Source organism: Leucoraja erinacea, chromosome 2 (assembly GCF_028641065.1).
Source record: "Leucoraja erinacea ecotype New England chromosome 2, Leri_hhj_1, whole genome shotgun sequence".
NCBI classification, from domain to species: Eukaryota; Metazoa; Chordata; class Chondrichthyes; order Rajiformes; family Rajidae; genus Leucoraja; species Leucoraja erinaceus.
This window is the reverse complement of record NC_073378.1, coordinates 95,637,331-95,663,942: the sequence shown is the minus strand read 5'-3', so window position 1 is coordinate 95,663,942 and position 26,612 is coordinate 95,637,331. Positions and strand designations below refer to the sequence as shown.

At 41.2% G+C, this 26,612-nt stretch overlaps 1 protein-coding gene across 3 annotated transcripts in view; it reads left to right on the top strand.

Moving 5' to 3' along the window:
- The first annotated feature begins 3,581 nt into the window (after positions 1–3,581).
- LOC129712866 (histone deacetylase 9-like) overlaps positions 3,582–26,612 on the top strand; it is a 41,033-nt gene continuing 18,002 nt past the window's right edge. Inside the window, exons 1-2 of one of the 3 annotated variants that reach the window (XM_055661603.1) lie at positions 3,582–3,811; positions 19,013–19,068. In XM_055661603.1, coding sequence (XP_055517578.1) covers positions 3,731–3,811; positions 19,013–19,068 — 137 coding nt within the window. In that variant the 5' untranslated portion in view covers positions 3,582–3,730. Of the gene's footprint in view, positions 3,812–18,526; positions 18,614–19,012; positions 19,069–26,612 lie in introns of those variants that run through there. The other 2 variants (XM_055661598.1, XR_008726151.1) reach the window with 2 other exon arrangements.

Genomic DNA, 26,612 nt, shown 5'->3' with positions numbered 1-26,612 from the left:
ATTTCCAATAACTTCTGCTTCACCATATTTCCACATCCTAGCATTTCCTTTATTACTAAACGCTTTTATTTGATTTGCAGAAGCATGGATGAATATTTTTTTCTCAAGCTAATATGTTGTTACAAACAAGAGTAGAATGACAAGCAACTGAACTAATGTTTCCATGTTGATTAATCTTAGCTCAAAAGTGTCATATCTTTTTAAATAATCAGAGCCTTTAATCTCCTTGGTAGGTTCAAAACAAAACTGCAAATAGAAACAAGTCAGATTTTATGACAATACCGTCATCAGCTGCTTTGCTTCAAAAGGTTTTGCAGCGTTTGTTGTCATTTATAACTTGGACCTGAAACAATCCACAATTCTCTAGGCATGCTTAGCAAAATTGATAACAGATCTTTCTCTCCCTTTGCGTGGCTCAGAGGAGGCAATTCAAATCATCACCAATGGCAGCAAATATTACTTTTTGACAGGGTCATAAAAATATAAAAGGACTGTGCCCATGACACTGGATGAGAAATGAGTTCTTAGGTTGGCTCGGGTTAATATATCTAGATTAGCTGGTGGCTGGGGGTATTTGATGTTTCAAACAGGATATGACTTTATATAAGATGGTTTCTTGCCTGGTACCCTAGAGAATTCCCAGCATACATCAGAGAATACCAGTTAGCTTGTCTCATCTGAATTGGGGCAATTCATTGAAATTGTACCTAAAAGCTCCCGGATGGTAAAATTGGCAGAAACATAACATTGGGCTTCTTTGACTAGTGAGTGGATCATTGGAATTAATTTTGACATGAGCTGAGTCAGTCACATTGCACTCTTGACAGTGATTTGCTTTGTGAGGCATTTGGTTAAGAACTATATCTTTCCAAGCTCATATAGAGAACGTTTAGCAGTAAAATCACAGTTGTAGGAACTTTTAAAAATTGTAGTTAATTTAAAAGAAGTAAATAAGCAGAACCTTACCCCCACATCCATATGTCAATGGTCTACTACTATGAAAATATGTGTGTCACATGTTGGGGAATCTGCAGCTGTGTGTTACTATCCTTACTAATGGCTGACTCAATTTCCCTTATGACATATAATACAAGAACAGATGCAATAGATTCGGTATATGCTTGTCTCTGAACTTGACAATGAGCAAGTGATGAGGCCACTGGGACTAATAGTTTGAGGGTGTAGTATTTGGAAACATAAATATTAATTTTCTTCAGAAGAAAACACACCATACCTAAACGTTTTCAAAGATAAAATCATGCAGGTAGGATTTAAACGTTTTTAATTAAAAACGTTGAAAATGTTCTTTTTCATTAATTATGCAATGCCTCTCAGTGTGATTAACATCTGTGCTTACCTTGAATATCACTTATTGATAATTAAATTTCAATTTTTTTTCCAGAATAATATTGAAATGCTTCCATGTAAATGTCAAACATGACTCATATATAGACAAAGTGATATAGTGCTTTTGGACACTCTTTCACATCAAGGGTCTGGGTTTGAATCACATCCAGAATGAAAAAAGTTGAAAGGCTCCAACTGGCAGCTGCAATAGTTCACTGTAAAATATGGTTATGTCATTTCTGGCCAATTCTCAGTGAACCTACAGCACGCAACTATCCAGATTCTGACACTAATTGTTTGCAATTGAAAATCCCTGGTTTAAAATATAGAAATATACTAGTGCAATGCTCTGATCGAGTCGTTCTTATGTTGCAACTAAGTAATGTTACTGGACAACATACAGTAGATGGAGCTTGTCAACTGACAGCATTTCAGGAAAGAAATACAAAACTTTCAACATCTTCAACATGGTGGTGCAGAAAAAGGGTTTCCTAGATGGAACATATATTTTCATATTGCCTTACCAACACTTGATATTGAAGAGACATAATGTAGCCTTTCAGCTGTTAAATACAGTACTCACTACTGCCTCCAAAGTTATGCCAACTCTTTTATGCATTTAAAAAAATGTATTTTCAATGCAAATTTACACAATTAAAAGCAAAAGTTTGCTACTCTGCAGAAGTAAATTGATTCTATGCCATATTATGTCACAGGATTTTTAGACATCAGAATATAGTCGCAAAAAGCTGGAGTAACTCAGTAGGTGAGGCAGAATCTTTGGAGAAAAGGGATAGGTGACATTCCGGGCTGAGACCCTTCCTCAGACCCTTCAAGGAAGGGTCTCGACCCGAAATAGGTCTTCTCTTCAGAAGATGCTGCCTGACCCGCTGAGTTACTCCAGAGATGCTGTCTGACCCGCTGAGTTACTCCAGCTTTTTGTGGCTTCCTTTGGTTTAAACCAGCATCTGCAGTTCCTTCCTACATGATTTTTAGACATCATTGGGCTGCAAGATTGCCGTGTCTTGTCCCAAAATATTGAACATGTCTCTGCCTCCTCAGATTCCAGCTGACCCACTGAGATCTTCAAACAGTTTGTTTTTTGCTGCACTTTCTAACTGGTCACTACAAAACATATGCACCTTCAGGCACCATCTAATCTACATGCAAGTGGAAAGTGAAGATTATGAAGATTATTTTGTCCCTGGCCTTCCTAATGAATTGGGTATCTAATATTATTCAGATCTCACTATCTACCCCCAGGAGAAGCAGCCGACAATAGCTATTCTTCATGCATGCAATTGAACTACACGTGCTATTGTAATCATATTCTTGTGTAGTACAGATTTGCACAACAATTTTCTTTTTTCATTACTCTTCCTCTGCAAATTTAAGGAGCCCAATAATAAAAATGAACTGCTTCATAAATGTTGCTGCCAAATGAACGTATTCAATGTTTGGAATAAAGAGGAGGAAATAACTATTAATCATACCAAAAAAAATCATACTATCATTATTATAACTATTAAATATGATTATTAATTATGTTTCCTGTCAATTATAAATAAACTGAAACAATTTTACTGCAGGTTAAATCTCTCCAACAAGAGCAATAATAGTGTCAGTTTAATATATTCTGATTGTCATATTCCGTTATTTCCGAATAGTAGTGTTTACAAAAATTATGCATTCCTTCTTTAACTACAATGTGTTATTGAAAGTGAAATGGTAAGGATCGAATTACAAAAACCATGGAAGTCAGCAAAGCACTGAAAATGGTATTAATGGATAGTGGATGTTCATACAAGAGCCTTGTGTTTACACATGATAAGTAGACAGATACATTTAATAAGGCATAATCTTATTACTTATTGGTCTATAATTTAATCAACTAGATTGTTTCCTGTGACCAAAATATTGGAGGGAAAATAACATTTGTGTAATACTTGCAACATTACTGAGTATGCTTTTTGTTAATATCTAATGTGATAAACATTCAAATGGTTTTCTTTTAAATGTCTTTGGCACTTGTTTAACAGAGTCACGCACATACCACAGGTCCCTGGCTCATATCAAACCACTACTGTGGCCTGTGTATAACAGCCTTGCAAAGTAATCCAGATCCGGTCCATGCATGTAATGTTGTTTGTAATGAAGTCTAAACACAGAATGGCAGTGAGGCATGACAGGAATGTATTTCCATTGGACATGGCTATGTATAAAAAACTATAAGCAACCTGTGTCCAGAAGGTCCATTCAGCTGGCCAAGAAGGATGACTAATGTTATTGTACATTGCCTGTCATCCTGCCAGCCCTCCCTCACAGATTTGTTTCTCTTTGCTGTCTGTTTGCTCAGGTGGACAGTGATACCATTTGGAATGAGATGCACTCGTCCAGTGCAGCAGGCATGGCCGTTGGCTGTGTCATTGAGCTGGCTTCCAAAGTGGCCCCTGGAGAGCTAAAGGTGAGGTCCAACAGCGTTGTGTGTGGGAATTATTGAGGAAACAAAAGACAATAAAAGTTAACTCAAGTAGCGAGGCATGTCAACTTGGAAAATAGTTGGTTGACTGAGAAACTGGTGATCCAAAAGGTAACAGTCCACAGAAATTTGGCAGTCTGTGAAATAGATTAATTCTAACGACACATTGTTTTCTAACTACTGGTTTTTTTTTTAATTCACGTTTCTTTACACTAAAATATCTGGTGAAACAGCTCTCAAAACAAAATCCCATTACAACCAGTCAGTAGCAAATCTGGAATTGATGAGAATGTTTTAAAATACACAGAATTTACTCATTTGATGGTGATTATAGTTGAGGTATCTGTTTATAGTTTCTGACTGTTATTTTTTTTGAGAATTTATTAGAGCACAAAATAAAATAAGTAAAAAATGGAAGAATTAAGACACAGTGCTATGCATTAAAAATAAAATCTCTCACATGGAATTTGTCACCCTCATCCTGTGGAATTCATTTGCAAAGGAAATTTGTGATGAGTTAGTCAGTCAGTCCTTGGGCAGACAGGTTAAGGGGAAACTGTACACTCTTTGTGGCTGCAATTTGACCTTAAGGTCCTGGGCTACCAGCAGGAAATATCTGTATGTTTTCTCTTTTTTCAATGAGGCTAGAGAGTAATCTTGAGGCTATCACATAGCTACAGAACTATGAGCATAAATTCCTGGATTTTTTTACACGTCATCATTCACATCCTCACCCTTCACATCCCACATACTATGAATTAAAACAAGCTCGTATTAATTTTTTAAACAATTGCCCAGTAACACCTCCTCCAATGCTATCATATAATAAATCATCGCTAATGTTGTCAGGTGTACTCTTTCCGGCTTTGAGAATTCCACATTTAAAATTACTCTCTCTGTTCATATTTTCTCCCAATTGATCCTTCAATCGACCAAGCGCTAAAATGTAAAAAAAAAGTATATTCTTGCTAGCTCATTCTCCACCCCAATTAAGTTAAAACAAATTTTATTTTTGCACCATTTACACGAGACTAGGCAATATAATCTGCACTCCTTTGTTACAAATGCTCCTACAGCCGATACTAAGCAGCAGTCTTTAGTAAAAAGTAATGCTAATCTGTTGTTGAATTATGCTTGCAGAATTTGAGAAAATAACTGAAACAGATTGCTTCAATAATGGATGATGCTGATAGCGGGCGGCGCGACTCACGTCGCAGCGGCCTCTGCAGTCCGTCTGTCTTTTTGTTATTTTTTGTCCCGTTTTAATGTAGTTTGTTTTTTTTTTTTTAAAATTTGGATGGGGTGTGTGTGTGGTGTGTGGGGGGGGGGGGGGGGGGCTGGATATTTGATGTTGGGGGGGGGGGGATAGTTTGAGTCGTGACCCTTTCATGCGGTTTCTTGTAAGAGGACCTTTAAAAAATACACAGTCGTTTTTCCCCTGCCCGGAACCCGAGAACAACCCAGTTTCTCGTGAGATGATCAGGGAGTCCCGTCAGTTTGCTTAATGGCTGGACTTGTTGTGCGGTAAAAACACTCCATTGGATGTGTACTGAAATGTGACAACGCTGTTATGAGCACGTCCATGGGGCTGTTGAGAAACGACACCCACGTCCCAGATTTCGGAGTACCTGGTTTTTTACCAGGGGTGCGTTCGCCCATCAGCGTGCTGCGTGAGCTTGTGATAGGTAATTGGAGACGGTTGTGTTGACGTGTGAAAGCCAAAGGGTCCAAGCCTGTAGCTATATTTCGCAGCCCACTGATGTGGTTCCAAGGTTGCCATCCGTGTTGGTCTTAGGAAGTTCTTGTGCAGATGGAGCGACCTCCGTGTAGTGGGTCTTTTAGACTCTAACGTCCTTTGGCTTCCAATACCATGACGGAGCTGCGGACCTTTACTCACCATCACGGAGCTGGCCGAGTCCGGAGTGGGAGTAGCGGTGGTGGCGCGCTGCTGCGACCCGACCCCGGGGATTCGGAGGCTTACCGCAGGTCTGGTGGACAGTGACACCGGGAGCCCGCGGTCCCTGCTGGGAGACCGCTTTTCGGGGCTTCCGCAACGGCGACTTCTCCCGCCCGAGTAGCGGGGTCGAGGATGACCTGGAGCGGGGCCTTACATCATCGCCCGGCGTGGCTTCAACGGCTGCGGGACTTTGCCAGCGCCCGCCCGGGGCTCCAACAACAAGACCCGGAGCGCGGCCTTGCATCACCCGGCGCAGCGTTAATGGCCGCGGGACAATTGTTATCGCCCGCCGGGGGCTCTGACTTTGACTCTAACATCGGGGGGGAGAGGGAAGTGCAGAGGAGAGATACGTTTTTTTTGCCTTCCATCACAGCGAGGTGGAGATGCGCTGTGATGGATGTCTGTGTAAATTGTGTTGTGTCTTGGGTCTTTTTTTCCGTGTATGTATGACTGCAGAAACAACATTTCAATTGAGCCTCTATGAGGTTCAAGTGACAAATAAATTGTATTGTATTGTATTGTATTGTATTGTATTGTATTGTGATACTTCTTCCTTTTAGCATAAAGGTTGATTCAGTACAAAATTGTAGCATGTAGAAAAATGCCTTGATCTTGCTTGGCCAGGAATAATGCTTGATTCGTATTAGGTTCCAAATTAGCCAATAAGAATAAAGAAGAGGTAAAATGTTTCTAATGTTTGCCTGTAGGCTTTGTGACCTGTATCCTGCTGCAAATGGAGGATTTATTCATCCTCTTATCTGAGTCATGTGTGCTGTATTGTGGAATATTTTAGCCAGCGTATCCACATGTAGAGACTACCTGAAGACAAATGACTATAATTGGGAGTGATGAGGGCAATAACATGTTGCACAACGGAACCAAAAACCCCATTCAGTGCATCTTTTCACCTCACATGAGCTTAATGGATACTTACAGTATGTTATAAATTTGATGAAGGCAAACTGAAAATGATATTGCACTTCATTTCTCAACATACACCAGGCTTGATATTCAAGATATTCTATCTTCATCTTAGTCAGGTCTGGGGGTACTGCACTACTGGAATTAGTGGATGTATGTTTGACTGCATTCAGTTAGGACTGAATGGTTTAAGAAGGAACTGCAGATGCTGGAAAATCGAAGGTACACAAAAAAGCTGGAGAAACTCAGCGGGTGCAGCAGCATCTATGGAGCGAAGGAAATAGGTAACGTTTCGGGCCAAAACCCCTTCTTCAGACTGATCGGGGGTGGGGGGGGGGCAGGGAGAAGAAAGTTAAAAGGAGGAGGAGCCCGAAGGCTGGGGGATGGGAGGAGACAGCAGGAGGGCTGAGGAAGGCTGAGGAGAGCTGAGGAGGGCTGAGGAAGCTCTCCTGCAGTCTCCTCCCATCCCCCAGCCTTCGGGCTCCTCCTCCTTTTTCCTTTGTATGATTATGACAGGGGTGATTTTCCTGTGTTACCGGGTTCACCAGTAATTTTGGTCTATGTTGGATGGTGATGCATGGTTCTAATACCATGTCTAGTATCACCGGGAACCATGGTTGAGTAGGCCAATCGGGTACTATCAAAATACCAGACGCAGAGTCTTGTTGTATTTTCCTTAATACCCGACTGATGAGGCAGAAAGGAGGGAATGCATAAATAAACAATTTCCCCCAATGCAGCGAAAATGCATCTGTAGCTGCTGCCCCAGGGTCTGGTAGAATGTAAGTGTCTGTAGTTATCTTATTCCATGCATCCAAATAATATCGTAACCTCCCACCAACTTCCGTGCTCCCTTTAATTCTTAAGGAACCAGACCCACCTACCTCCATGGTTACCAGTGGTAGGTGTGTTATTTCTTCGGCATCCTTCGTGGACGTTGAGGCGCCGTTGTCTGGGTCTGTTTTTGGGTTGAGGCTTGCGCAGTTTCCAGGGCGGTCGGTCTGGGCCACGGCCTAAAAAAGACCGCTGTTGGGTGCTCCTGGTTTTTGCGCTTGCTCTGTATTATGTTGACCGCCTGGGGGGTCCGTAGGGTTGATATTTTTGGCCGTAGTAACTTTTGGTTGCTGCTTTTATGAGCCCCAGTGTTTTCACCTCTTCATCAAGTTCCTTGACTTGTTTAGGAAAATCCCCTCCAAATAGTAGAATTGGCAGTTTGGAGGTTCCTGGTTTACAGAGGCCGGCAAATTTGGGGTCTAACGCTGGTTGGATAGCACTTTTTCTAATGTTGTTTAACTCATATTGTGAGTTGCACAGTAAAGCCAGTGCATCCTAGTGGTCTTGGGTCATGTTTTGCTCCTTCAAAGTACGGGCAAAAGCTGTTATTCCTGCCGTTAAGACTTTTAGGACTTTTTGAATTTTTAAGTCACTGGTTCTAATTGATGACCCCACATGTTTCCAGATGCACTGGTTTACACTCGGAACATTTAGTGACTTGCAGTTACCTGGAGGTAAATGTCATGCCATGGTGTCTGATAGAGCCAGTGCTTGTAGTTGATTAAATGACATATAGTCAATGCTTGCCGCTATTTTCGGCTCCAGGTCTTGGCCAGTTTGGTCTGGTTGGAAAAACTGGGTCACCATGTCCAGCATGTCTTCTTTCACCCCAGGCATACTGGGGGTATGTTGTTCCCTGCCCTGTTCAGGGTCAGCCCAGAACTGATCCTCCGTGTTCTCCTCTGATGAGGAAGAGACACTGTGCAGCCCCACAAAGGGTACTGCTGTGGGGCTTATTGATTGCCCACTGTGGCTAGCCTCCATCTCCCGGAGCCTGCCACTTTGGAGTATTTCCTCCAGCAGCCGCTCCAACTGGCTCTTATGCTCACGGGCACTGGCCGCTCGCGGCTGCTCATCATCCTGCAACCGCTCCAACCGGCCCCGGTGCTCACGGGCACTGGCCGCTCGCGGCTGCTCAAAGTCAGACTCATCGGAGTCTGGCATTAGGTCCGTTTTTTGCTTCGCTTTCCCGCCCGGCGGAGAAGTGGATTTGGCCGGTGTGGGAGCAAAGTCAGGCACAGCTGTTCCCATTTCGGGAGATTGGCGTGCCGTCGGCTGCTGCTGCTGCTGGCTGCCCGCAACTCCGCGGTTCTCCCCCGCCAGCTTTTTCGCAGCCTTCCTTCTCGTCGCTCTGTCCATCTTTCCACCTGCAAGGTAAGTTGGAAAACGCAGAGTCCCTTACCTGCTGTTGTCGGCTTTTGAATTCTGCCGCTTAAGAGGAACGTCCTTCCCCCTGCTGTGACTCGTTGCAATGCGTGTAGCGATATGACACGCATGCGTCCTAGCGGGGTTCTTCACGTAGTCACTCACGTGACTCCGAAGTAAAATATCTATTGACAGCCTCCACAGCCATCTGTGGCAATGAATTCCACAGATTCACCACCCTCTGACAAAAAAATTTCACCTCATCTCCTTCCTAAAGGAACGTTCTTTAATACGGAGGCTATGACCTCTGATCCCAGACTATCCCACTAGAGCAATCATCCTCTCCACATCCACTTTATCCAGTCCTTTCACTACTCAGTAAGTTTTAATGAGATCATCCTTCTAAATTCCACCGAGTAGAGGTCCAGTGCCATCAAACGCTCAGCATATGTTTACCCACTCATTCCTGGGATCATTCTTGTAAACCTCCTCTGTACCCTCTCCAGAGCCAGCACATCTTTCCTCAGATATGGGGCCCAACATTGCTCACAAAACACCCATTAAATATTAGACTTTGCTTCCTACCAATGTTGGATCCAATTTGACACTCTCCTATTTTATTCCGCAGTCTTAACCAGAAACCTTGCTGGAGTTTTTTTGTGTGTAGATGACAACACAAGTGTTGCCTTAATCAAACCTCATTAACTTCTTTGAACATTCAATCAAGGTAATCAGACTCAATGTCTCATGAATAAGTCCATCCTGACTGTTTTTGCGTGTTATTCCAAGTTGATTCCAGTAATTTCCCCACCACCAAATTTTGATCAGATTCTCTCTTCCTCCTTTTTTAAATTGTATCATGTTAGCAGTCTTCTAATTCTCTGGTTATCATGCCTGTAGCTAGGGAGGATTGAAATGATTGTAAAATACTTTGCAATTTCCTCACTTGCTTCTTTTAACAGCATTTAATACATTTTGTTATACACCGTCAGCACATAACTCATTGATTTCAACTCCATTGCCTTGAGATTGATGACTTGCTTGAGGAAGGCATCATATATTGATGGATACACTTACATTGATATTTTGGTGAAGGCACATCCAGAAAGTGTTCCTTCCACAGAAATGATCTAGCTACATTGTTTTTAACTGGTCCTCAGAATTTTATCCTGCCTTTGGCCAGGAATTTTAGATATTTTTGTCATGTGGGGACAATGCACTGTGCAGGACAGTAGATATTGTCAATATGAACTTCAGCAAGGTGCCATAGGAAGGTTAGATCGCATAGAATCCAAGGTGAGCTCGCCCATTGGATTCAATATGCCTTCAATGTGAAAATTAACTTTGAGGAAGGAGTCAAATGATAGTTAAGTTTAGTTTACTTTAGAGATACAGCACAGAAACAGCACCTTAGGCCCACCGGGTCCGCGCCGACCAGCGATCCCCACACGTTAACACTATCCTACACCCACTCGGGACAATTATTTACATTTACCAAGCCAATTAACCTACAAACCTGTACATCTTTGGAGTGTTGGAGGAAACCGAAGATCGCGGAGAAAACCCACGCAGGTCACGGGGGGGAAAGTACAAACTCCGTACAGACAGCACCCATAATCTGGATCGAACCGAGGTCTCTACTGCTGCGCCACCGTGCTGTGCCACTGTGACTGTGTTGTGTGACTTGTGTGTCTGATTGAAGGTCTGTGACCTGTGGAGTGCCACAGTGGTAGATCTACTGATATCTACATTAGCGATTTGGATGAAAATATTGATAATAATGTTCGTAAATTTGACAAAATTGGTGGTATGATAGACAGTGAGGAAGGTTGTAGTAGTGCCACCTTTGTGTCGGAGGATTGTAAATGATTGAATAAACCACAGTACACTGTGCAGTCGATTTCCAGTCACCAGCGTGTCAACTCATATTCGGTGTCTGAGCATAAGATATCACCAAATGGCGACGCGAATGGGATTGCGGATTCCCCAGCTTTATTTTTTCGTGTAGATAAGGAATTCTACAGAGGCACAGAGAAGTGTTGCATAACTTTTGGTGTCATGGAAAGCTGAATATCCAGTCACAAAGTTTGAATTCTGTGAGACTGTTAGAAATCCAAGATGGCGGTGCCCAGCGGGTACATCGGACGATTGGGTGATGTTCCAGCAAAGCTGGGAAACGTTCAGTGCGTACATCGAACGTTTAGAGATGTTCTTTGTTGCGAATAACATTACTGAAGTAGAAGCTTCTGATGCGGAATCAAGACGTTTGAATGAAGCAACTCAAGCAAAAGAGCAATTTTCCTCACTGAAATGGGTCCCGATATTTATGATATGGTAAAGAATTTGTTCGCTCCAGCCAAACCAAAGGACATACCTTTGAAGCATATTCTTAAGAAGTTAACAGAACATTATGACCCTAAGCCCTCAGAAATAGCTGAAAGCTATCAATAGACAATAGACAATAGACAATAGGTGCAGGAGTAGGCCATTCGGCCCTTCGAGCCAGCACCGACATTCAATGTAATCATGGCTGATCATCCCCAATCAGTACCCCGTTCCTGCCTTCTCCTCGTATCCCATGACTCCGCTATTTTTAAGAGCCCTATCTAGCTCTCTCTTGATAGCATCCAGAGAACCTGCCTCCACCGCCCTCTGAGGAAGAGAATTCCACAGACTCACCACTCTATGAGAAAAAGTGTTTCCTCATCTCCGTTCCAAATGGCTTACTCCTTATTCTTAAACTGTGGCCCCTGGTTCTGGACTCCCCCAACATCGGGAACATGTTTCCTGCCTCTAACGTGTCCAAGCCATTAACAATCTTATATGTTTCAATGAGATCACCTCTCATCCTTCTAAACTCCAGAGTGTACAAGCCCAGCTGCTCCATTCTCTCAACAGATGACAGTCCCGCTATCCCGGGATTTAACGTTGTAAAACTACGCTGCATTCCCTCAATAGCAAGAATGTCCTTACTCAAATTAGGGGACCAAAACTGCACACAATGCTCCAGGTGTGGTCTCACTAGGGCTTGGTACAAATGCAGAAGGACCTCTATGCTCCTATATTCGATTCCTCTTGTTATAAAGGCCAACATGCCATTTGCTTTCTTCACTTCTTGCTGTACCTGATGCTTACTTTCATAGACTGATGTACAAGGATGCCCTGATCCCGTTGTACTTTCTCTTTTCCCAACTTGACGCCATTTAGATAGTAATCTGCCTTCTTGTTTTTGCTACCAAAGTGGATAACCTCACATTTATCCGCATTAAACTTCATCTGCCATGCATCTGCCCACTCCCCCAACCTGTCCAAGTCGCCCTGCATTCTCATAGCATCCTCCTCACAGTTCACACTGCCACCCAGCTTTGTGTCATCTGCAAATTTGCTAATGTTACTTTGAGTCCCTTCATCCAAATCATTGATGTATATTGTAAATAGCTGCGGTCCCAGCACCGAGCCTTGCGGTACCCCACTAGTCACTGCCAGCCATTCTGAAAGGGACCCGTTAATCCCTAGTCTTTGTTTCCTGTCTGCCAACCACTTCCCTATCCATGTCAGCACTCTACCCCAATACCATGTGCCCTAATTTTGCCCACTAATCTCCTATGTGGGACCTATCGATTTGGAACAAGATGCCAACTTCCAGAGGAGGACATTTATAATTTTATTGTGGCACTCAAGAGTTTATCAATTCATTGTAATTTTGGATATTTCCAAGATCGGACGTTAAGAGACCGTTTTGTGTGTGGACTGAGAAGTGAGCGGATCCGATGTAAGCTGATGATGATGTATGACCTGACATTTGAAATAGCTTGTAAAACCTATTTGTCAATGGATATGGCAGAGAGGGATTCTAGAGAAGTCAGGACAACTTATAGACAACCAGCAGAAGAGTTGAACAAGCTGCAGTCCAGCAAACCAAAGACGCCTAAGTCGACAAAGACATCAGAAAATCGTTATCCATGGAAGGGTAGCAAGACTACTGCAACGTCATGCTATTGCTGTTTGGGCTCACATCTAGCACAGTCTTGTCCGTTCGTCAAGGTGGAGTGTTATTCGTGTCACAAGACGGGACATCTAGCGAAGGCTTGTCACAAGGCTCAACAAGTAAGCATCTTCAGTCGCTGCATTCTGTAGATCAACTGCAGGCAGAGGAAGAGGTCTCTCGACATGTACACCATCTGCAGCAATGGGCTAGCAAACCGGAAGACAAAGAATGTGCATATCTACTTAAATGGAGCTCATGTTAGCATGGAAGTCGACACAGGAGCATCTGTGAGCGTGATTCCAGAATCTGTGTATCCTTTGGAATTCCTTTGGAAGCAAAGCAAATCGAGCTACGTGGTTACTCTGGAGAGAAGATTCCAGTGTTAGGATGCATACAGGTACCAGTTCAGTATAAGGTACAACAGGCGTAGTTGCCTCTCGTAGTTGTAAAGGAAGATAAGCCTGCTTTGCTAGGTAGGAATTGATTGCAGATCTTGAAGCTCAACTGGAACGAGATATTCCTCGTTCGCGAAGAATTCAAGTGTCCGGAGGATGTAATCGAGCAACAACCAAAGGTGTTCAGCGACCAGGGAGAGCCAACAAGGGGTACAAGGCGAAAGTACGTGTGAAGCAGGATGCGACACCAGTGCATTGCAAACCCCGGGCCGTGCCGTATGCAGTTAAGGACAAGGTTGAGAAAGAATTGAATAGACTGGAAGCTGAGAACATTATCAGTTAGGTGGAAAGTAGTGAATGGGCAACACCCATTGTAGTTGTACCCAAACCTGATTGTACTGCTAAACTTTGTGGGGATTATAAGGTAACCGTAAACCAGGTACTTGAAGGTAGCATACCAGATACCCTACCAATGGCAGAGGATTTGTTTAGCAACCTCACAGGTGGCCAAGTCTTCACAAAAATGGACTTGACAAATGCCTACTTCCAGTTAGGTGTGGATGACGAATCTAAATCCAAGCTGACTATCAACACGCATTTGGGATTGTTCCAGTTTAATATGCTCCCATTTGGCATATCATCAGCCCCAGGGATTTTTCATGGTTATATGACACAAATTCTAGAGGGAATTGAAGGTGAGGTGTGTTATTTGGATGACATCCTCATCTCAGCCCCTGACAGGCAAACACATGATGAAAGGTTGGAAGTGGTACTCAAATGCCTTGAAACACACAGTGAAAGAGTGAAGGCACAGAAGTGTCAGTTCTTTCAGAACTCGGTGGAGTACTAGGGACATAAGATAGATAAGGATGGTCTGCACCCCACCAAGGGTCAAGTTGATAGATCGAGAATGCGCCTACTCCCAGAAACATCTCTGAGATCCGATTATTTTTAGGATTAGTGCATTATTATGGGAAGTTCATGCCAAATCTGTCCACCAGTTTACATCCCTTGAACAAGCTCTTGAGAAAAGATGTACCATGGAAGTGGACACGTGAATGTGACCAAGCTTTCAAGTCATGTAAAGCACAGTTGGCAGAGAGTACAATGCTTGTTCATTATGATGTTAATAAGCCAATGAAGTTAGCACGTGATGCTTCACCATAAGGTGTTGCTGCTGTGATCGCTCATGTGCTAGAAAATGGAGAGGAAAGGCCAATAGCATTAGCGTCTAGAACACTCAGTGCCAGTGAGAGAAAGATGCGCAAATAGAGCGAGATGCTCTTGCATTGATTTTTGGCATTAGGAGGTTTCACAAATACTTGTATGGTAGAAGGTTTTTAATTGAGACAGATCACCAGCCGTTGACAGTGATCCTAAATCCAAAAGCACACATACCAACTCTGGCAGCAGCCAGAATGCAAAGGTGGGCATTGATATTGTCTGCATACCAGTATGATATTCAGTATCATAAGGCAGCAGAGCACAGCAGTGCTGACGCCATGTCTAGATTACCTTTGGAATCGGAGGTCACCCCAAACAGAGAGGACGTGTTTTCTCTCATGTAAATGAGTTACCTATCACATCAGGAGACATTTGGAAGGCTACTCGCACTGACAGACTTTTGTCAAGAGTGCAGGAGTAGGTTACAAATGGATGGCCAAACAAATTGCCGGATTGCCGGAGGCAGAACTGAAACCAATCTTTGTAAGTAGGGATAAACTCACAGTAGACCAAGGGTGTGTCATGTGGGGAGCGAGAGTTATAATCCCTGAAAGATATGGAGTAAAATTGCTTCATTATCAGCATTTTGGAATGTGTCTAACAAAGAGTCTAGCTAGAAGCTATCTATGGTGGCCTGGTCTAGATAAGGACATAGAACAAACAGTGAAAGAGTGTAGCACATGTCAAGCAGTTGGAAAGAATCCCCCAACAGTACCGCTACTGTGATGGAAATGGCCAGCTAGAGTGTAGCAAAGATTACACGTTGACTTTGCAGAGTTAGATGGACAACAATTGTTCATTGTGATTGATAGTCACTCCAAGTCGGTTGAGGTGTTTCTGATGAACAAAACGACATCCAGCAAAACAATACACATTTTGCGAGGATTGTTTGCGTCCTATGGATTTCCAGAGGAAATTGTGTCTGATAACGGACCTCAATTCTATTCACAAGAGTTAGCACAATTCATGAAAGTGAATGATGTAAAACAGACTAGAGTCGCTCCACATCTTCCCACTTCAAATGGAGCAGCAGAACACACCGTACAAATTGTGAAGCATGCATTAGTCAAACAACTGCTGGATCCAAACCCAAAGAAAAGGCAGTTGTCTCTGTCTCACAAACTGGCGAACTTTCTGATTACATATCGAAGCACACCTCACGCCAATGCTGGTCAAACGCCAGCTGAACTGTTCTTGAAGAGAAAACCAAGAACAAGGTTTTCACTGTTGAAACCAAACTTGGTTCAAACAGTAGAAGAGAAACAGGAGAAACAAAAAGCATATCATGACAGAAGTAGAGTAAAGGAAAGGAGTGTTGAGTTGGATCAGAAGGTAAAGGTGAAAAACCATCATCACAAATGGGTGAAGTGGTTACTGGAAGAGTAGTGAGAAATTGCAGGCCACAGACATACTTGGTCAAGATTTTTGGAAGTGCGAAGGTGAGAAAAGTACACGTTGACCATGTCATGCCTATGCAAGCACAGACAGGTTTGCAACCAGATGAATTAGACAAGTCAGTTAATTTGGTTACCACTCAAGTACAGGTACCAACAGATGAACCAGAAGTGGTACAAGGAGGTACACAAGATAGTGAGAGTTTGAATCGGCCTGAAAATGGAAGTTCAAGTCTGGTTGATAGTCAAACAAAATTGACTGATGGACTGGAATCTATGAAATGTAGGTCAAAAGGAAGGCTTCTCTCAATCAAAAATGAGTCCATGTGGTTCTAAACAGTCAGAAACCTTTGGTCAGGGAAGATATCCAGAAAGAAGGAGAAACCCAGTGGTTAAGTTTATTTTGTGAAATGCGCATATCATTGTATATGCAACATATATGCATGATGCCCTCATTTTATTCAGGTTATATACAAATAAACTATCAGACAAGATTGTAATAAATTCATACCACTTTATTATATTATAAAATGTCAACAATATTACATTCAAAAATGTCAACAAGGCAATAACTTTTCCATTAAGTTGGAAGGAGTTGTAATAGCGCCACCTCTGTGTCAGAGGATTGTAAATGATTGAATAAACCACAGTACACTGTCCAGTCAATTTCCGGTCACCAGCGTGTCAACTCGTATTCAGTGGCTGAGCATAGGATATCACAGGTTATCTAAGTTTACAGCAAGATCCAGATCATATGGGATGATGGGTCAAGGACTGGCAAATGGAATTTAACTCTGGTAAGTCTAAGGTGCTGCACTTTGATAAGTTAAACCACAGTAGTAATTACTTAATAGATGGTGGAGCCTTGGAGTGCCCAAGAGAATGTTGCAGAACCAAGAGATCTGGGAGTACAGGTGCATGATTCTGACTTCCCTTGGGATGTCGGACTTTGTTCTCCTACCACTGACATTCTGATGGTCTTATTGTTGTTATCTCTCCGCTGATGAGTTTAGATTGCTACAGCTGTTGCTAAGGTGCATTGAAAATGGGCTGTCTTGACCTCTCAAGCTCACCCTCCAAGATCTTCAACATTTTCCAGCATTGGAAAATATTAGCCACCTTTCACCATTTTCAGTTGTCATGCACCAATAGATTTGACATGCAACACCTGCAATTATTGTAAATTTCCCTGTTGCTTTTGGCAAGAGCAAGATAGCGTTAACATTTTTGGGACAGGGCATTCCAGTGACACCGCATTACACAAATGTGGTGAAAAAAACTGAAAGCATTATAAACATGCCCGTCCATATTGTTTGTATAATATTCAAATGTTCTGTTTTGATATGTACATTTGGAAAAAATGAGCTTGGATATGGCAACTTAACCTGTACCCATTTTTTGATGGCTCAATAATTGTTTTTTTTTTAACTGAAAGCTGTCTGAGACATTTGGATGAGAATACCCCTACTATCCTCATTGATGTTTAATATGGGGACCTATTCCTTGTAGCCCCATATAGATGTAGCCTCCTACTAAGGGCTCTTAAGAGGAGTCAAATGTCATCTTCACACAATTATAGTGACTGGGTATTATAATCTACTTCCAAATTTTGGCTACATGAACTTCAAGCCTGGACACTACGATATTTGCACATTATTCTCAAACTTCATTGTTACTTTGCCTTCTTCATAGAAACATAGAAAATAGGTGCAGGAGTAGGCCATTTGGCCCTTCAAGCTAGCACCACCATTCAATATGATCATGGCTGATCATCCAAAATCAGTAACCTGGTCCGGCTTTTTCCCCAAATCCCTTGATTAGCCCTAAGAGCTAAATCTAACGTTCTCTCAAAATCTGCATCTATTTGTAACTTGTCAACTTGTCTTGCTCTGCTTGGCCTCTCTTTCAATGGAGATGCCTCCTTATACACCCAAGTCTAGGACTGACCTATTAGTACAGAAGGCTTGGATTCCAAATAAGGTCCTCCAGCATTTGCCACATCACTTACCTTTGCAAATTTACAGAGTTCTGGAAAGTTGATGCCTTGCATAATTATAGCAAAATTCATAGGACATCAACCCTGAAAGCAGTTAATTACCGTTTTAAATAAAGACCCATCTTCAGTCTGAAGAATGGCCCCAATCCAAAATAACATGTCCATTTTCTTCACTGATGCTGCCTGACCCATTGAGTTACCCAGCACTTTATTTTTCACTCCTTTAACTAATGCTAGTTGGAAGTCCTTTTTGGATGTGAATATTTGTAAAGATTAGACAGGTGCAGCATTGAGCTCTGACTTTGCAGTGATTGCAGAATGATTTTTTAGTTCATTCCGGAACTCATACAATTCTATTCCATTAATCCTCTTTTATCACACTGCAATTCATAGAAAACATTTTGAGCGACATAATAAAATCTCAGAGGGCCACATGCCTCTTGCTCTCTGATTTTCTGTCCCCCTCAGTACTCATTGTTTTTTTAAACCATCAGCTATCTCTGCTAAACTGCCACTTACCCTGCATGATGTTCTCTTCCTCTTCCTTTTTTTTCCAAGTAAACTGCCTTGGGACATTATGTGTGTTAAAAAATGCTTAAGAATGCAGGTCATTGTGACACTGAGCTCCCTGTTATATGGTCATACGTTACATGAATAGAGACCAGATTGATGAGATGCTTTTGTTATAATCAAAGCTTACAGTTGCATAAAATGTAACACTTTGCATTGTGCAGTGAAATCAATCTTACTTTTCACATTGGCAAAGATGTCATTTTTCGGGAAGGGGTGTAAGGGGATGCACTGGGTGGTGTGGTTAGGTTCTGGTTCCCTTCTATTGCTTATAAAATAACTTGAGCTGTGGGTGATGATGAGAGGGAAGCACGAGAGGGGGAAGGGGCAGGCGGGTGTGCATTTTTGTCCATGTCGGGATGGCAGCATACTAATTGAATGAACCACTGAGAATTTTGTAAATTCTAAACAGAAAAATGTTCTGTTTATTCCATCACAGTCAGCCTTCGATTTGCATGCACTAAAACAAAAATAAATAAGGGCTTCAAAGCCCACGGAAATCTGTCATTAGATTAAACCAGTATTTATTTTCTGTTTTATAGAATGGATTTGCTGTTGTCAGACCCCCTGGCCATCATGCCGAAGAGTGCTCTGCCATGTAAGTACCAGAGGCATTGCCTGTTTTAACAGTGCTGGGGTTACTGCCAGTCACCTGCATAGCTCTGGCCTCTACAACACTCTAATTATTAACAGATGGCTGTAAACCCAAAAGGAAAAGCTTTCTAGGTACTCCCAGAAGCATATTTATGACCACAGAGATCATATAGCATTTAAAAAATGCCCTAGATCATTATTTATAGTCATTTTCCTGACAGATTTGCCTTTTTACAGTATTTCTCTCTTTTCTCTATTCCACTGGGGTTTCTGCTTTTTAATTCAGTGGCAATTACTGCCAAGTACTTGAAACACAAGCTAAATGGCATGATATTAATCGTGGACTGGGTATGTATGCTTGATGTTCAAGGCACAATATGCAGAGATACTTTGTGAATGTTGTATTTGGTTATTTTTAATATTGGACCGATATTCAAATATATGAATGATATTCAAAAAGTTCAGATATATATAGCTGTCTTCATAATACTTTTTGAAATCATCGATATTTAATGTTGGTCTTTTAACTCACACTTATCCAATTGTTTGGGACGTTATTATTCTTTTACTCAGTGTCAGAACAAAAATCTGGCATAATGATCCATGTCAATGTAATGGGTTGCTTCGGGGCAGTGCCACTTATACCACCTACATATGCCACAGTTGTTGAACTAAGATATTTCTTATGAAAAGCACAGGAAGACTATGCAATTTCCCACAAGGAGATGGTTTGTAAGGATCAATGGGAATGACTGTCCCAGTTTACTCTCATTGATACTCCTGTATCAATGGTGTAATGGCAATTTCTTTATTTTCCAATATCCAACTTTCCATACTCAGGTAGGTAGGAGTGATCTTACACAGATTAAAAAGAACAGATCAGCCTGTCGTTATTTCCAATCTAATTGATTCTTTTATTGAAGCAATTGTACAAACAAAGAGATGAACATACCAGGTTCTCCTTATTCTCATACAAGCTGTAACTTTCTGTTCTCCCATCTGGTGAGAACTGTCCACCTCCTATGCCTGGTCTGAATCACTCCCTGTCCCTTAAGCCCATATGTTACGCCCTCCTATCATCAAATGATCGCCCCCAAGTGTCCAAAATAATATTGCTAGAAATATCTAGACAAAATAATATAATATGTCAACAGTAACTAGCTTAAACATAAATGACTCCTACAAACGGTAAGGTTTCATCAACAGTATGGTTTCATCAACGGTATAGAAACATAGAAACATAGAAAATAGGTGCAGGAAGAGGCCATTCGGCCCTTCGAGCCAGCACCGCCATTCATTGTGATCATGGCTGATCGTCCCGTATCAATAACCCATGCCTGCCTTCTCCCCATACCCCTTGACTCCACTAGCTCCTGGTGCTCTATCTAACTCTCATCTCTAACACTCAATGGTATGGTATCATCAATCAACGTTATGGTTTCATCAAAGGTATGTTTCATCAACGGTATGGCATCATCATTGGTTTAAAGCACATAGGATTGCAACACCAAAAAACCTAAATAACGAAGTGGACGACACAAAACAAGTACTGGATCAGCTATTCTAATACATTAAGTAAGTTAAGTAACATTATCAAGAGAGGATGACTTTGTCCACCTGACATCACTCTCCATGAAATAAATAAGCAATTTCTTATTGATTGAAAATCTAAATAATTTAATAATCATTCATAATTCCACTACTGATTGTCTTCAAATGCTTTGCATGATTCATTTTAATAGACTAATATTTTTTCACATAAACTCCAAACTTCCAAAATGTATGTAAAACAAGTAATTGATAAAATTGTCGATACGCCCTCTTAACACAAGTCAATTCAGGAATTTCACAGCTTTTCATGGCGTAACTTTGCATAAGATTGTAATTAAGATTCTGATCCGTAATATTGTATAATAATAAATTTTAACATTTCAGCCATTATTCACCGAGAAGGATTCTGAAAGAGCAATGTAATTAGACCCATTCCAATACTTTTCATGCTTTATAAAAAGTGCTATAATTTATGTCATATTATCACAAATGTTCACCGACTTCCTATTTATTATTATTTTATCCTCTTGATTGCTTCTGTTGCAATGCTCCATGTGGTATAGTTGTGTAATAGGCAACAGCTCTCCTCGTTACTCTATTCCCTGCTTCATTGTATGTTTTACTATTTTCAAGTTTTAGAAGAGTTGAGGCCAATGAGGATTATATAAAGAAGGCTCCTGACAACTTATTCACAGCCGTTATTACAGTTTCCAATTATCTTATTAAAGCCTACAAAATTCTGAACATTTTGGTTGGAACTCCTCAGAATTTACTTTGCTCTCATGAAAAGAGCCACATAATCTCTTCATTCTTGGAACTATCTCCCTGAATTCCTCTGGACCGTGTCTTTCATGATGATATGTTGAGAAACATAAGGCTAAACTGTGTAAATACAGTATAAATATTCTGACGGATAAGATATACAGGCATTTGGATGGGCGAGGGCTGATTAAGGACAGTCAGCAGGGTTTTTAATGTGGGAGGTCATGTCTCACAAATCTAATTGAATTTTTTTGAAGACGTGAGCAAAAAGATTGATGAAGGTAGAGCTGTAAATGTCGGACTTTAGTAAGGCATTCGACAAGGTGCCGCATGATAGTCTGCTCTGGAGGTTAGATCTCATGGGATCCAAGGAGAGATAGCTGAATGGGATCTGTTTGTCATCTACATCAATGATTTGGATGAGAACATACACGTCAAGATTAGCAGGTTTGCTGATGATACAAAAGTTAGCGGTTTTGTAGACAGTTAAGATGGTTGTGAAATATTTCAGCAGGATCTGGATCGATTGGCCAGGTGAGCAGAGGAATTGTTGATTGAATTTAATACTTCTGTGTGAGGTGTTGCATTTTGGGATGTTGAACAAGGGCAGGACCTATACAGTAAATGGTAGACCTCTGGGTAGTGTTGTAGAGCAGAGGGATCTAGGAGTATGTGCATGGTTCCATGAAGGTCGAGACGCGAGTAGATAAGGTGGACAAAAAGGCTTTTGGCACTTTGGCAAATCAGTCAGAGTATTGAGTATAGAAGTTGGGAGGTCATGTTGCAGTTGTATAAGACATTGGTGGATATTTTGAATATTGTGTTCAGTTCTGGGCACCATGTTATAGGAAAGATATTGTCAAAGGGTTCAGAAAAGATTTACGAGGATGTTGCCAGGATTCGAGGGTGTGAGCGATAGGGGGAGGTTGAAAAGGCTCGGTCTCTATTCCATGGAGCGTAGGAGGATGAGGGGAGATCTTATAGAAGTAGACAAAATCATGGGTGGAACAGATTGGGTAGATGCACAGTCTTTTACACAGAATAGGGGAATCGAGGACCAGAGGACGTAGGTTCAAGGTGAAGGGGAAATTATTTAATAGGAATCAGAGGGATAACTTTTTCACACAGAGGGTGGTGGGTGTATGGAACAAGCTGCCAGAGGAGATAGTTGAGGCTGGAACTATCCCATTGTTTAAGAAACAGTTGGACAAGTACATGGATAGGACAGGTTTGGAGGGTCTTGGACCAAGCGCAGGCAAGTGGGACTAGGGTAGTTGGGATATTGTTGGCCGTTGTGGGCGAGTTGGGCCGAAGGGCCTGTTTCCACACTGTATTACTCTATGACAATGACTCTAAAGTCCCTGTGTATTTTAAATTGCAGTTTAGACAGGTTGCCACTTGTAGACCTCTTCAATGCAACTCAATATGTTGCAATGCACTGCATAATGGTGATATAATTAATGTGGTTCCAAAATAACCAAATATTGGAGTTGAAGCTAGCTGTTGGCAGCAGTAAAAGGCACATTCTACAAATCTGCAGTCCTTTTCACATGACCAAGTATTGGAGTTAAAGTTGGCTTTTGGCAACAGTGCAAGACACACATTCTGCAAATCTACGCCCTGTTTCTCATTGTGTACAATTTTTTAGAATAGCAACGACAGTGCAAAGTGTTTTTGTCAATTCTCTTTGAGCTTGCAAACCAATTTAACTTTTTTGGTTGGATGTCAGTGACTAGTGGAATTCCGCAATGGTCGGTGCTGGGGCCGCTACTCTTCGCGCTATATATTAATGATTTGGATGAGGGGATTGATGGCTTTGTGGCAAAGTTTGCAGATGATAAGAAAATAGGTGTAAGGGTGGGTAGTGTAGTGAAAGTAGGGACACTACAGAAGGACCTGGACTGGTTGGGAGAGTGGGCAGAAAAGTGGCAGATAGAATATACTGTAACAAAGTGTGGAGTCATGCATTTTGGTAGTAGGAATAAAGGCACAGACTATTTTCTAAATGGGAAGAGAATCCAGAAATTGGAGGTGCAAAAGGGCTTGGGAGTGTTGGTGCAGGATTCCCAAAAAGCTAATCTGCAAGTCAAACCAGTAGCAAAGACAGCAAACACAATTCTAGCATTTATTTCAAGAGGGGTTGTATACAAAAGCAGGGATGTAATGTTGAAATTCTATAAGGTGCTGGTAAAGCTGCATTTGGAATATTGTGAGCAATTTTGGGCACCATATCTGAGTTAGGATGTGTTGGCTCTGGAGAGAGTCCAGATGAGGTTTACAAGAATGATCCCAGGAATGAGTAGGTTGACCTTATGATCTTATGAAACCTCCCCTCCTGAAATTAGGAAATTATTTCTTTATTTGTAACAATGGCTCATGGTTTCTTGGTAGCAAATAAATAATTGCTGTCCAAAAGTGAGGTGTATTCTGGCCAAATGCTATTTGTACGCTGGACATAAGATTACCTAGCCTCTCCAGATTGTTGACTAGATGTTCCATTTGGTTTAAAACATAGAGCTTATTTTTCAACTTGTTGCCATTGCTTCTCAGGCTTTGACTGGGTTGTTCTCTGCATGGTTAAAATATCCACCCTTCAATTGGACAAATTGTAAGGTATATGCCCCTCACTTTTAAATCATTTGCATGCAAGTTCACAGGTTATCCCTCGTGATTGGGGATGACTTACTTCCACTCAGTTCTGTGGATTCTTTGACTGATGAGACCAATGTGTGACCCACAGATGTTAACACAGGTTAGGCAGATGTGTTTATCATGATAGGCAGATGAGTAGTTTGGAAAGTTTGGGGCGTCTCAGTGGTGCAGCGGTAGAGTTGCACACAGACCCGGTTTTGATCCTGATTACGGGTGCTGTCTGTTTGGCATTTGTACATTCTCCCTGTGACCATGTGGGTTTTCCCCGGGTGCTCCCGTCTCCTCCCACATTCAGTTGATGTGTGGGTTTGCAGGTTAATTGGCTTCTGTAAAATGTCCCTAGTGTGTAGACAGAACTAGTGTATGCGGAATCGTTGGTCAGCGCGGACTCGGTGGTCTGAAGGAGTTGTTTCCATGCTGTATCTCTAAACTAAACTAAACTAAACTAAAGTTAAATATGTATTTAAAAACCTATTTCAACCATTCTTCTAATCACTTTCACTGGGCCAGTGGCATCAAGTGATGAAATATTAGGGGATGCTTGCTATGGTTTTCTGGGAACTGAGTTGGGATTGCCCATGTTTACATTTTTTAAGCCAAAAGAAGGATACCTTACTTTTATTGACCACTGATCCCAGAGGTAAAAGGGCAACAAGCTAACTGCTTATCATAATTACCCTAAATAGGTTGAGCATATGTTCCATTATGCATCTATCAGCATTGCTGTTCCTTTTTAGTATTTCTACCAAAATGATTTTATGAAAAGCGTTATCAAAGTGAACAAGTCAGCACTGATCCCCCATATGTCCAAAGTAACTTTACAACCACAAAATACCAGTGAGAGGATTATTAGTACTCCACACAACAATTATGGATAGTAGGAAGTGAGTAATAAGACTGTAATTTAATTGAAGGTTTCGGATAACATCATAAACCACAAGAGCAAAGTCCAAGTGGTTTATGGATGTCATACGAACCCTGAGATTAAATTGCAGCCTTTTACTTACCCACTGACTTCTGCATTGTTTTTTGTTGATATAGACCATGATATAAAGAAACCGAGAGCTCTGCTGGTGACAGCAAGTTAAACTGATTGAAATATGTTGTGACAATTTCAGTAGTATATTGTCGCGTGATTCACATTGAGCGATAATATGGAGCAATGATTAAAATCTGTAATATAATCTCGTCTAAAATCTTTTAAATCCTGGAGTTAAATTCAAAAAGTTTTTAATATGCATCTAAGCCCTTGAATCTCTTTGAAATCCTCAATTATACTTCTATAAGAACTGAAAATGTTATAAAAAAAAAGAAAGTTTATTGAATTTTGAGCGAGGTTATTTGCTGCCAGAAATTCCATATCAAATGAACATTCAGAGCACATTTGCATTGAATTATGCCATAGATGCTAAATCCTCCAGATCTCCACACCTTACTCTCTTCTCAAAGTCACACTTTTCGAAATGGCCCAAATATCCTTGTTCTTACCAGAGGTTCAACAAATTCTAGTCCTTCAGTTAACAGTATTTAGAATACTGTACTCGTTTCCAAACCTTCTCATCATACTCCCTAAAATGCTTCTATCCGGCATCTCTGCTTGTATCTTGTGATCCTCCAACTCTGTCGACCAGTACATTTTAGTGGAGGAGCCTGCAACTGAGCCGAAGTTGTTTCTTTTCTGTTTCTTCAGCATTTATTTTCCCGTTATCAAAAGCTTCTCTTCATGAAATCTAATTCCAGTGCTCTTGAGCAAACCCACATTATACTGTGTGAATCGCACTTGCTTTTTGTTACGATACAAATGCTGTGACATAGCAAATAGTTGTTATTGATGACAATCTCAACGTAGAGCTACTAATTTCCAATAGTTTGTCAAAAATAATTTGTCAGTAATTTATGAAAATGCTATGAACATCAGGTATTGTATAATAATGACTTTGCGGAAGGAAGTCAAAATTCAAGAGAGTTGAAAGTCAAGAGTGTTTTATTTCCATATGCACTTGAATGTAACAATGCAATTCTTCCTTGCAGCAGCAGTATGACAGGTTTGTAAACAGACTATGTTAGACTATAATTCAATGACTATTGTGTAGTCAACAAAAGGCATATGATATGCATGAATTATTGGATATCTACAGGATAAACTGTGCCATCTAAATTGCAAGCAGCCTCTGGGTAGTGCTGAAAACTTCTTAGCACATTTAAAAATAACCATACATTAAGCATTTAGGTTGCAAATAATATTGCAAGAGTCTCAATTGGTTTTGAAAACTAAATACTGACAAATGGATAGAATATATTTGACTGTTCTACAGTTCACAAGGTGATGCAGTAATCTAACCAGAGGAAATCAAGTTTGGCATCGAATAATGATCAGTCCCACCTGTATGTAATTCAAACACTTTCTCAAGTGATAAATCATTTCACCACGATCCTGAATAATAATTCCTAAAATAAGTTAAACAGTATTCATACAAATCCTTTTTTTTTAATGTATAGCTAGTTATAAGATAAAGGATGCAGTCCTAAAGGTCTGCCAAATGCATTCAACATGTTTGTAAATGTTTAGGGTTATTTAGGTTT